General features: G+C 47.3%; 1 protein-coding gene across 1 annotated transcript in view; it reads right to left on the reverse strand.

The window, feature by feature from the left end:
• SLIT1 (slit guidance ligand 1) overlaps window positions 1-13744 on the reverse strand; it is a 463725-nt gene that overhangs the window by 54713 nt on the left and 395268 nt on the right. The window contains exon 26 of the mRNA XM_075348376.1: window positions 7644-7807. Within this exon, the coding sequence (XP_075204491.1) occupies window positions 7644-7807 (164 nt within the window). The remainder of the gene's footprint in view (window positions 1-7643; window positions 7808-13744) is intronic.

The following is a 13744-nucleotide window of genomic DNA, read 5'->3' on the forward strand; positions in this document are numbered from 1 at the left end:
TTGTTTAACCCACAGGAGGAACATAAATAACCCGACCCTAAACCAAATCAGCGGAGTGGCAGATTTTTAGCTCGGAGTGTAATGTGCCGTTATGCGGAGGGACAGACGGAGCCGGTTCTTGTGAGAGGTCCCCGTAATGTCGGAGCGGAAGGTCATTTTAATCAGCGGCAGAATGGAGAAATGGAGAGAGAACGACAAGAGTGCACTACATGGCGGTAACACATTGTGATGGAGCCGCGGACAGCGAGTAAGTGCCGCTCACAGGGAGTGTGAGATGAATAAAGGAAACCGTACAGAAATAAATCAGTGCCCGGTCTGAGATCTAACACTTCCCTAGGGTGCAAACAAAAGGTATTTGTGAGTGTGAGCGCCTCCCATGGAGCCGGAGATATTGTGGACCAAAGCTTTAATTTTGGCCGTGTTATTTACGACCATCAGGGATCAATAGTGGCCATTGTACCAGAGTAAATGTGGGCGATGGTGTAAATACAGTCCCTATTCTTTAGGAGGGCATCACGGTGCGTCCGCCACACTTCACTGAATAATGTCATTTTATTTATATGTATATATATATATATATATATATATATATATATATATGTAGAATAATGTCAATTTTTATATATATATATATATATATATATATATATATATATATATATATATATATATATATACACACACATACATACAGTGCCTTGCGAAAGTATTCGGCCCCTTTGAATTTTTCAACCTTTTCCTACATTTCAGGCTTTTAACATGAAGATAAAAAAAATTACCGTAAATGTTCTGGTGAAGAATCAACAACAAGTGGGACACAATTGTGAAGTTGGAAAAAATTTATTTTAAACTTTTATAAAAAATAAATAACTGAAAATTGGGGCGTGCAATATTATTCGTCCCCTAAAACTTAATACTTTGTAGCGCCACCTTTTGCTGCGATTACAGCTGCAGTCGCTTGGGGAATGTGTCTATTAGTTTTGCACATCGAGAGACTGAAATTCTCGCCCATTCTTCCTTTGTAAACAGCTGGAGCTGAGTGAGGTTGGATGGAGAGCGTTTGTGAACAGCAGTTTTCAGCTCTTTCCACAGATTCTCGATTGGGTTCAGGTCTGGACTGTGACTTGGCCATTCTAACACTTGGATACGTTTATTTGTGAACCATTCCATTGTACATTTTGCTTTATGTTTGGGATCATTGTCTTGTTGGAAGACAAATCTCCGTCCCAGTCTCAGGTCTTTTGCAGACTCCAACAGGTTTTCTTCAAGAATGGTCCTGTATTTGGCTCCATCCATCTTCTCATCAATTTTAACCATCTTCCCTGTCCTTGCTGAAGAGAAGCAGGCCCAAACCATGATGCTGCCACCACCATGTTTGACAGTGGGGATGGTGTGTTCAGGGTGATGAGCTGTGTTGCATTTACGCAAAACATATCGTTTCGCATTGTGCCCAAATAGTTCAATTTTGGTTTCATCTGATCAGATCACTTTCCTCCACATGTTTGGTGTCTCCCAGGTGGCTTGTGGCAAACGTTAAATGACCCTTTTTATGGATATCTTTGAGAAATGGCTTTCTTCTTGCCACTCTCCTATAAAGGCCAGATTTGTACAGTGTACGACTGATTGTTGTCCTATGGACAGACTCTCCCACCTCAGCTGTAGATCTCTGCAGTTCATTCAGAGTGATCATGGGCCTCTTGGCTGCATCTCTGATCAGTCTTTTCCTTGTTTGAGATGACATTTTTGCGTGATAGCCGGGTCTTGGTAGATTTGCAGTGGTATGATACTCCTTCCATTTCAATATCATCGCTTGCACAGTGCTCCTTGGGATGTTTAAAGTTTTAGAAATCTTTTTGTAACCAAATCCGGCTTTAAACTTCTCCACAACAGTATCACGGACCTGCCTGTTGTGTTCCTTGGTCTTCTTGATGCTCTCTGCGCTTTAAACAGAACACTGAGACTATCACAGACAGGGGCATTTATACGGAGACTTGATTACACACAGGGGCTTATATTTATCATCATCATCAGTCATTTAGGACAAGATTGGATCATTCAGAGATCCTCAGTGAACTTCTGGAGTGAGTTTGCTGCACTGAAAATAAAGGGGATGAATAATATTGCACGCCCAGTTTTTTAATTTTTACAAAAATTTAAAATAAGCAATAAATTTCATTCAACTTCACAATTGTGTCCCACTTGTTGTTGATTCTTCACCAGAACATTAACATTGTTATCTTTATGTTTGAAGCCTGAAATGTGGGAAAAGGTTGAAAAATTTAAGAGGGAAAAATACTTTTGCAAGGCACTACACACATATAATTATATATTTATATATAATAATGGCAACATTCTTTTATATATCTATATATATAATTGCTTTATTCTGTCTGTCTGTCTGTCTTGCTCCAAAATTGTGTCCCGGGACATGTCCTTACGGTGACAAACAGCGGATTGGCTGCTGGCCTCGCCATGGCCCCGCCTCCCTGCACGGATTGGCCGCTCACCTTGCCTCGGCTCCTCCCCCCCGCACGGATTGGCCGCTCGCCTCGCCTCGGGTCCGTCCCCCCTTCGCACGGATTGGCCATGTCCTTACGGTGACAAACAGCGGATTGGCCGCTGGGCTCGCCATGGCCCCGCCCCCCCGCACGGATTGCCCGCTCGGCTTCACGGATTCGCCATGGCCCCGCCCCCCGCACGGATTGGCTGCTCGCCTCGGCTCCTCCCCCCCGCACGGAATGGCCGCTCTCCTCGCCCAGGCTCTGCCCCCCCGCACGAATTGGCCGATCGCCCAGGCTCCGCCCCCCACACGAGGTGAGCGCATCAAGGTCCTGCAGTGGCGGAACGCACACACACGCACACACACACACACACACACACACGATCGCATCCACATACTCACAACATCCCGTGATATCGCTTGCTTCTCGGCGGCGATACTGTGCAGTGATCTTCCAGGACCTGCCGGAGGATCACATGGCCGGAAGCATGTGGTATCTCCGGATGTTGTGATTGTGTCAGCGCGTGTATGCGATCGGATGTGTGTGTGTGTGAGTGTATGCGATCGGATGTGTGTGTGTGTGAGTGTATGCGATCGGATGTGTGTGTGAGTGTGTGAGTGTATGCGATCGGATCTGTGAGTGTCGGCAGAGGAGCACGGCGTGCAGCACAGCTGCTGGGACCGGCCACCGGTGGGCACAGGGAGAAGTGGGGTGTGTGTGTGAGTGTATGCGATCAGATGTGTGCGTGTTTAATGTCTGATGTGTGACTGTGGAGCACGATGGGGAGTGCGCAGCATGGGGGATGGAGCACGATGGGGAGTGCGCAGCATGGGTGATGGAGCACGATGGGGAGTGCGCAGCATGGGAGATGGAGCACGTTTGGGAGTGCGCAGCATGGGGGATGGGGCACGATGGGGGGTGCGCAGCATAGGGGATGGAGCACGATGGGGGGTGCGCAGCATGGGGGATGGAGCACGATGGGGGTGCGCAGCATGGGGGATGGAGCACGATGGGAAGTGCGCAGCATGGGGGATGGAGCACGATGGGGAGTGCGCAGCATGGGAGATGGAGCACGATGGGGGGTGCGCAGAATGGGGGATGGAGCACGATGGGGGGTGCGCAGCATGGAGGATGGAGCACGATGGGGAGTGCGCAGCATGGGGGATGGAGCACGATGGGGGGTGCGCAGCATGGGGGATGGAGCACGATGGGGGGTGCACATCTCCCCCCAAAACACACACACACACACACACTGCCACACACGCACTGCACAACACACCACACACACACTGGGAACCACAAACACTGCCCTACACAGACACCCACACACACAACGCCGCACACACACAACACCCAACACACAAACACCGCGGCACACACAAATATACGCACATACCGCGCAACACATACATTGCACAAAACATACCTCCCCCCAAAACACACCACACACACACAAACCGCTCAACACACACACACAATGATACAGACACACAGCGCTTTACAAACAACGCAACACACAAACACCGCTCTCACCCCCCGCCACACCCAGACAACACCCAGAACATGTACAGCCCCTACACAAACACTTGCTAACTACAGACAACAACATCTATATATATATATATATATATATATATATATAACAAAAATCATACATTAACTACACAATACGTAAATTCTAGAATACCCGATGCGTAGAATCGGGCCACCTTCTAGTATACACAGTTAGGTCCAGAAATATTTGGACAGTGACACAATTTTGGCGAGTTGGGCTCTGCATGCCACCACATTGGATTTGAAATGAAACCTCTACAACAGAATTCAAGTGCAGATTGTAACGTTTAATTTGAAGGTTTGAACAAAAATATCTGATAGAAATTGTAGGAATTGTACACATTTCTTTACAAACACTCCACATTTTAGGAGGTCAAAAGTAATTGGACAAATAAACCAAACCCAAACAAAATATTTTTATTTTCAATATTTTGTTGCGAATCCTTTGGAGGCAATCACTGCCTTAAGTCTGGAACCCATGGACATCACCAAACGCTGGGTTTCCTCCTTCTTAATGCTTTGCCAGGCCTTTACAGCCGCAGCCTTCAGGTCTTGCTTGTTTGTGGGTCTTTCAATCTTAAGTCTGGATTTGAGCAAGTGAAATGCATGCTCAATTGGGTTAAGATCTGGTGATTGACTTGGCCATTGCAGAATGTTCCACTTTTTCGCACTCATGAACTCCTGGGTAGCTTTGGCTGTATGCTTGGGGTCATTGTCCATCTGTACTATGAAGCGCCGTCCGATCAACTTTGCGGCATTTGGCTGAATCTGGGCTGAAAGTATATCCCGGTACACTTCAGAATTCATCCGGCTACTCTTGTCTGCTGTTATGTCATCAATAAACACAAGTGACCCAGTGCCATTGAAAGCCATGCATGCCCATGCCATCACGTTGCCTCCACCATGTTTTACAGAGGATGTGGTGTGCCTTGGATCATGTGCCGTTCCCTTTCTTCTCCAAACTTTTTTCTTCCCATCATTCTGGTACAGGTTGATCTTTGTCTCATCTGTCCATAGAATACTTTTCCAGAACTGAGCTGGCTTCATGAGGTGTTTTTCAGCAAATGTAACTCTGGCCTGTCTATTTTTGGAATTGATGAATGGTTTGCATCTAGATGTGAACCCTTTGTATTTACTTTCATGGAGTCTTCTCTTTACTGTTGACTTAGAGACAGATACACCTACTTCACTGAGAGTGTTCTGGACTTCAGTTGATGTTGTGAACGGGTTCTTCTTCACCAAAGAAAGTATGCGGCGATCATCCACAACTGTTGTCATCCGTGGACGCCCAGGCCTTTTTGAGTTCCCAAGCTCACCAGTCAATTCCTTTTTTCTCAGAATGTACCCGACTGTTGATTTTGCTACTCCAAGCATGTCTGCTATCTATCTGATGGATTTTTTCTTTTTTTTCAGCCTCAGGATGTTCTGCTTCACCTCAATTGAGAGTTCTTTAGACCGCATGTTGTCTGGTCACAGCAACAGCTTCCAAATGCAAAACCACACACCTGTAATCAACCCCAGACCTTTTAACTACTTCATTGATTACAGGTTAACGAGGGAGACGCCTTCAGAGTTAATTGCAGCCCTTAGAGTCCCTTGTCCAATTACTTTTGGTCCTTTGAAAAAGAGGAGGCTATGCATTACAGAGCTATGATTCCTAAACCCTTTCTCCGATTTGGATGTGAAAACTCTCATATTGCAGCTGGGAGTGTGCACTTTCAGCCCATATTATATATATAATTGTATTTCTGAACATATTTTTGTAAACAGCTAAAATAACAAAACTTGTGTCACTGTCCAAATATTTCTGGCCCTGACTGTATATATATATATATATATATATATATATATATATATGTATATATGTATATATATATATATATATATATATATATATATATATATATATACATATATATAAAAGAATGTTGCCATTATTATTATATATATATATATATATATATATATATATATATATATAAGTCCTACAATACTTCCTAAGAGATGGGATCTAAACACTGCTCAAATAATACTACAAACTTCATAATATGCCACTGATTTGGATAAAATAACTAATATATACTGTACAGTGAAAGTGTGTGAAAAAAATGTTGGAAACTAAGAAAAATTTCTTAAAAATAAACTAACACTTCTATTTTCTATTTTTCTATCTGTTAACAAAATGCAAAGTGCACAAACAAAATAGAAAAATAAATCATCTTCTGCACAGGGTCCATAGAGACCCCTGTATGGAGCTCAATTTTTTTGGGAAAGGAACGATACTTTACAAATAATAGCAACTAAATAATAATAATAATAATTTTATTCATTTATATAGCGCTATTAATTCCACAGCGCTTTACATACATTGGAAACACTGTCCCCATTGGGGCTCACAATCTAGAGTCCCTATCTGTATGTCTTTGGAGTGTGGGAGGAAACCGGAGTACCCGGAGGAAACCCACGCAAACACGGGGAGAGCATACAAACTCCTTGCACATGTTGTCCTTGGTGGGATTTGAACCCAGGATCCCAGCGCTGCAAGACTGCAGTGCTAACCACTGAGCCACCACAAGACTGCAGTGCTAACCACTGAGCCACCACAAGACATCAGTGCTAACCACTGAGCCAATACGGCCATACAATGCTCAAATAATGCCACAGCTGGAAACAAGACGTTGAGGAGATGACCAGTACTAATTTTCATATGAAAGTAAGGACCAAGGTGATGTAAAAAGAGCATATAAAAAAAATATATACCTACCGGCTTCTGCGCACCACTGACAGCGTCTCTGAACGGCCCACCCACTACCTCCTTTAGCGGGATATGTCATATGATTGCTGCAGCTACTGATTGGCTGCAGCCTTGATGTTCCGGCTGGAGTCCAGTGGCAAGAATCTTTTTTGTACATTCATTGTTATAGTAATAGACAACATACGAGATAGGACAGAAGACGTGTCCAGTCCGCGCTGCTCCTGAAGACTTTCCAAGGAAGATCCAAGGACACGCTAGTGGAGATAAGGGGATTGTGGGTCTTTTCCTGAAGAGGAAGCTTGTAATGGCTTTGAAATGCATTGAATAAAACCCACTTATCTCCCCTGGTGTCTTGGATCTTCCCTTAGGAAGTCTTCAGCAGCAGCGCGGAGTGAACACGTCTTCTGTCCTGTTTCTGCGTTGTCTGCACCGTTTACACTGTCCTGTGCACTCGTGTATCTGCAGCAGCTGCTCCGTTTTTAGGCACATGGAAAGGTGCTGTATTATTCGATTTTTACCAGATAAGACTCATTTTTGCTCTTTGCTCCAACATACGCGGTAAACATATGCCCCATTGATGGTAATAACGGACACATGGACCAAAAAGGTGTGAAAATCTGATCCTGAATGAACATGAAAAATGGTCTTTTTATCTTTTTACGTACGAGAAACAAGGTTTTATCCAAAAATCAAGTCCTCTTTGCTGCCCCCTTAAGGCTGCATGACATACCCCTCTTATATATACATATATAGGGACATACATGAGTGCAGATGTAACATTTTATATACTGTCTGTTCATGTTTAGCCCCCGTCTATGACTGGGTGTTATTACCATTGCATTCAAACTTTTTAGCCGGTGTGGTAAGGAGAAGTTTCCCATCCATTTCCGGGGGTCCGGTGCAGCGGGCAATGCCAGGCTCCTTGTACCCAGTCTTCACCCAACTCGACAGCCAGCGTAGGTTACAGTCGCAGTAAAGTGGGTTGGCACCAATGGCTCTAAAGAAAAAAAATAACAAAATGCACGACCATGAAAAAAACATTCAACGATAACAACAAGCATCTGATCAGAGGTACGGCTACTTTCACACTTGTGTTGGACGGGATCTGTAGCATTGCGATGTGTGATGGACGCAACGGATGTGTTGCATATAGTGGCACAACGGATGCTACGGATCGTACAAAACAATGGAAAGCTTTTTTTATTATTATTTATTTATTTATTTTTTTCTTCTTTACAGTTTTACCGGCAGCAGACTATTGTGAACGATCAGCTGAGAGCTCTCACATGCCGGCGGCCGGGCGCTCAGCTGAGAGCTCTCACATGCCGGCAGCCGGGCGCTCAGCTGAGAGCTCTCACATGCCGGCAGCCGGGCGCTCAGCTGAGAGCTCTCACATGCCAGCGGCCAGGCACTCAGCTGAGAGCTCTCACATGCCGGCGGCCGGGCGCTCAGCTGAGAGCTCTCACATGCCAGCGGCCGGGCACTCAGCTGAGAGCTCTCACATGCCGGCGGCCGGGCGCTCAGCTGAGAGCTCTCACATGCCGGCAGCCGGGCGCTCAGCTTAGAGCTCTCACATGCCGGCAGCCGGGCGCTCAGCTGAGAGCTCTCACATGCCGGCGGCCGGGCACTCAGCTGAGAGCTCTCACATGCCGGCTGCCGGGCGCTCAGCTGAGAGCTCTCACATGCCAGCGGCCGGGCACTCAGCTGAGAGCTCTCACATGCCGGCGGCCGGGCGCTCAGCTGAGAGCTCTCACATGCCAGCGGCCGGGCGCTCAGCTGAGAGCTCTCACATGCCGGCAGCCGGGCGCTCAGCTGAGAGCTCTCACATGCCGGCAGCCGGGCGCTCAGCTGAGAGCTCTCACATGCCAGCGGCCGGGCACTCAGCTGAGAGCTCTCACATGCCGGCAGCCGAGCGCTCAGCTGAGAGCTCTCACATGCCGGCGGCCGGGCACTCAGCTGAGAGCTCTCACATGCCGGCGGCCGGGCGCTCAGCTGAGAGCTCTCACATGCCGGCAGCCAGGCGCTCAGCTGAGAGCTCTCACATGCCGGCAGCCGGGCGCTCAGCTGAGAGCTCTCACATGCCGGCAGCCGGGCGCTCAGCTGAGAGCTCTCACATGCCAGCGGCCGGGCACTCAGCTGAGAGCTCTCACATGCCGGCAGCCGAGCGCTCAGCTGAGAGCTCTCACATGCCGGCGGCCAGGCACTCAGCTGAGAGCTCTCACATGCCGGCGGCCGGGCGCTCAGCTGAGAGCTCTCACATGCCGGCAGCCGGGCGCTCAGCTGAGAGCTCTCACATGCCAGCGGCCGGGCACTCAGCTGAGAGCTCTCACATGCCGGCAGCCAGGCGCTCAGCTGAGAGCTCTCACATGCCAGCGGCCGGGCACTCAGCTGAGAGCTCTCACATGCTGGCAGCCGGGCGCTCAGCTGAGCGCTCTCACAAGCCGGCGGCCGGGCGCTCTGCTAAGCGCTCTCACATGCCGGCAGCCGGGCGCTCGGCTGAACGCTCTCACATGCCGGCGGCCGGGTGCTCTGCTGAGCGCTCTCACATGCCGGCGGCCGGGCGCTCAGCTGATCGCTCTCACATGCCGGCAGCCGGGCGCTCGGCTGAACGCTCTCACATGCCGGCGGCCGGGCGCTCTGCTGAGAGCTCTCACATGCCGGCGGCCGGTCGCTCAGCTGAGAGCTCTCACATGCCGGCAGGCGGGCGCTCGGCTGAACGTTCGGCCACTGAGAAACAAAATAAAGTTTCTGTGATTTAAATAAAAAAAAAAAGAGAGCATGCGCAGTGAAAAAGGTTTCCGTCGCTCAAAAAAAGTTACATGCTGCGTTCCTTCTGCCCGATGCAGTGTCAAAATAACGATGCTGCGTCGTCCAGCGGATGCAATGCTGACACTTGCGTAACAGTGCGTCGATCATACAAGTCTATGGAGAATAGCGCAGTGCGTTAACGGGCTGTGCTATTCTCCATAGTGACGGACTCTGCTGAACGCAAGTGTGAAAGCAGCCTTAATCTGTGTCCCATGGGGTAGAAATGGAGCGGAGGCCACATCTCCGTTCACTAGGAGCATTTTTCAGCCCTGTTCTTGCGATTGATGGGAGTCCACTCTGATCTGCAAGTTATCATCTACCCCGTAGCTGGGTGACAGCCTGAAATGGTGGGAATATCCCTTTAACAAACCCTGTTCATACGTACAAAGCAGTTGCAGAATTTTCTGTCATGTCTACGTTGCCATGTAGCAAATACATTGTGGAATTTTCATATCTGATTGTCGTGCAAAAAATCCACACTCAGTTTATCAAAGTACGAGTGAAGTGATTAAAACAAGTGAAGAGTCTTTCAAAATGTGTCAATTATGTATTTTTTTTTTTATCCAGTGTAAATGCCGCTGTTCTCCTGAATCCGGCGCCGTTTTCCTTTTGTTCCTGCGGCCCTCCGTTCCTGAGATATGGACATTTCTTACTTCTATGTACATCTTGTCTTGTTAGCCAAGTGGGTGTTGTGTTCTTTTTTGTGGGCGTCTTATTTGAGGACCACACCCACTTGTAACAAAACTAGATCTCTACACTGAGAAGAACGGGCCATATCTCAGGAACGGAGAGGCGCAGGAACAAAAGAAAAACATCGCCGGATTCAGGAGAACAGTGGCATTTACACCGGATACAAATAAAATACATAATTAAAGCTAGTGATGAGTCTTCTAAAAGTGTCAATCACTTCATACGGCCCGTTCTCAGTGTAGAGATCTAGTTTTGTTAACCAAGTGGGTGTGGTCCTCAAATAAGACGCCCACAAAAAAAGAACACAACACCCACTTGGATAACAAGACAAGATGTACATAGAAGTAAGAAATGTCCATATCTCAGGAACGGAGGGGCGCAGGAAGAAAAGAAAAATAGCACCTGATTCAGGAGAACAGCGGCATTTACACCGGATAAAACAATTCAATTTTTATGACAAGTGACAGGTCCTCTTTAACTAAATCTTCGTCAAAAATCTGCAGGGTAAACTGACCAGCGTTGTCAATCTATGCTGAAGTTTTTTACTCCAGATTTCAAGCTTCGCAATTTGCTTTGATTCAGTGCAGTTTTGCTGCTCTCAAATGGGAAAATTTGTCTTAATCCATCCACTAATGTTGTTTTTACCTTTACACTGACTGGTAAGGAAACATAGGGGAGGATTTATCAAGACTTTTGTGCCAGTTCTATTTCATCAAAAATTAAAAATATTATGGTACGTAATTTTTGCGCCACTCCCACCTCTTTAGATATGTGGATGATAAAGTGGCTGTGGTCAACAACGTGCATGTGAGATTTTTGGAAAAAGGTGCAATTCTTTAGAAACGTCTGAAGAAAGCTTCTGCTTGAAGATTTCCATTGATGAAGAGCTCACCACCTCCCGTGGCCGCCTGCTCCACTCTGACTGCCCCCACTGCCTCTCATGGTAGCCTGTTCCACTCTCTGACTTCCCTCACTGACTCCCGTGGTAGCCTGTTCCACTCTCTTACTGCCCTCACTACCTCCCGTAGTAGCCTGTTCCACTCTCTGACTGCCCTCACTGCCTCCCATGGTAGCCTGTTCCACTCTCTGACTTCCCTCACTGCCTCCCGTGGTAGCCTGTTCCACTCTCTTACTGCCCTCACTGCCTCCCGTGGTAGCCTGTTCCACTCTCTGACTGCCCTCACTACCTCCTGTAGTAGCTTGTTTCACTCCCTGACTGCCCTCACTACCTCCTTGGTAGCCTGTTCCACTCCATGACTGCCCTCACTACCTTCTGTAGTAGCTTGTTTCACTCCCTGACTGCCCTCACTACCTCCTTGGTAGCCTGTTCCACTCCCTGACTGCCCTCACCACCTCCCGTAGTCGCCTGTTCCACTCTCTGACTGCCCTCACTACCTCCTGTGGTCGCCTGTTCCACTCCCTGACTTCCTCACTACCTCCCGTGGTCGCCTGTTCCACTCTCTGACTGCCCTCACTACCTCCTGTAGTAGCCTGTTCCACTCTCTGACTGCCCTCACTGCCTCCCGTGGTAGCCTGTTCCACTCTCTGACTGCCCTCACTGTCAGAAAGTTTTTCCTAATGTCTAATCTGAATCTCCTTCCTTTAAGTTTGATCCCATTGCGTCTTGTACTTCCTTGTGGTAATGAGAATAGGGTAGTTCCCTCTGCACTGTGACGACCTTTCAGATATTTGTAGACCACTATTAAGTCTCCTCTCAGCCTTCTCTTTTTAAAACTAATCATCCCTAGTTCTTTTATCCTTCTTTTATCCTTCTTTTATCCTTCATATGATATGGTTTGCAGACCTTCTACTAGTTGTCCGGATTTACTATTTCTATACACAAATTCACATTTAGGCTGTGTGCGGACAGTGCGTTTTTGGTGCAGATTTGGTGCAGAAAATTTTTGCACACATATCCTTATGGCTAAATTTCTTATTACAATGCTGAGATTGGAATAGTACAGAGTTTTAAAGCGATATACTGAATTAAGTACATAATCCCACCAGGTGGCGCCGCGGAGCATCCAGCAGGATGAATAAATTGCCGAGGGCAGTGTTAACATTTGCAAACACCTAAAAGCTTCCTCGCTGCTATTTTGCCTTTTGTTTAACAGCTGTGAGACTCAGCCGTCATAAATCACAGCGGAAAAGAAAAGAATTCCTGGAGATCCTCTGCGGCGCAGATGAATTGTGTTTTGTTAAGTATGAAAAGTGCCTACACCGTGCGCCAAACTCAACAAAAGATTGAGTAAAAGAAGGAACCGGTTTGGCAGCGCTCCCTGGAAGTGTACACAGCGCGCGCTGAATGGACTCGAAAGTACAAAAGGCTGCAACCAGAGAACGCAGAAGGGGTGGAGGTGAAGGGGCAAGAGGCAGCGAAAATCTCCGCAGGACTTCTGAGAAGTCACGTCATCTGATCCGAAAACCGCCCGGTACCACGGCGGCTCGGCGGCTCGGCACCACGGAGACTTGGCACCACGGCGGCTCGGCACCACGGCGGCTCGGCACCACGGCGACTCGGGACCACGGCGACTCGGGACCACGGCGGCTCGGCACCACGGCGGCTTGGGACCACGGCGGCTCGGCACCACGGCGGCTCGGCGATCTCTCCGATGACACGCCAATAAGTACGTGTGTGAGAGATCCGGAACTTGTCAGGACTAACGATAACCTGGGCCTCAATCATTATTTGCTTTTTTTTTTTACTTATAGTCTTTGTAAACTTTCTTTTTTTTGCAACAAACTCTTTGAAATGGCGCACGCGGTTCATGAAATTTGTGCAAACTCAACAGTGCTCTTTAGTTTTGCTTTTTCTCTTTTTTGGACAAAATAGTCACACACTTCACTAAACGTTCCAAAATCTGCACAAAAATATTTGAAGTACAAAAAAATCACTCTGCGGGGACTGGGCAGAGGGTTTGGCCTGGAGCATATTTTGGGGGGGGGGGGAAATGTGCAACTTTTTAAAAAGTCGCAATCGATAAAATGGCAGAAAACATCTGGAAACCCCAAATCGTGCCAACAATGGCGAACTTAAAAAAAACAAACAGGTGACCAAATATCAAATAGACATAAAAAGGAGCAAATTAAAAGAAAAATAAGGCACAAAATTAGGTAAAAAAAAAAAAACACCTCCAAAAAAGTGTAAATGCAAAAATGAATTGGGATCACCATAAGGAAAAGTTTTTTTGAACACAGATGAGCGAATTGCACCATAAGATTTACAAATTTCCCCCCATAATTTTGGATTCTGGTGAATCTGAAATTTTTGGAATTTGATTAGGACAAATCCAGCAGATGATGGATTTGTGTTAGGCCATGTGCGCACGTTGCGTTCTATTCTGCAGCGTGTAAGTCACTGCCTGTGCGTCTCAGAACGCAGCTGAAAAAGCTGCGTTCTGAGACGCATTCGGCAGAACGCAACGTGTGCACATTC

The sequence above is a fragment of the Anomaloglossus baeobatrachus genome, chromosome 5, assembly GCF_048569485.1.
Source record: "Anomaloglossus baeobatrachus isolate aAnoBae1 chromosome 5, aAnoBae1.hap1, whole genome shotgun sequence".
Lineage (NCBI taxonomy): Eukaryota > Metazoa > Chordata > Amphibia > Anura > Aromobatidae > Anomaloglossus > Anomaloglossus baeobatrachus.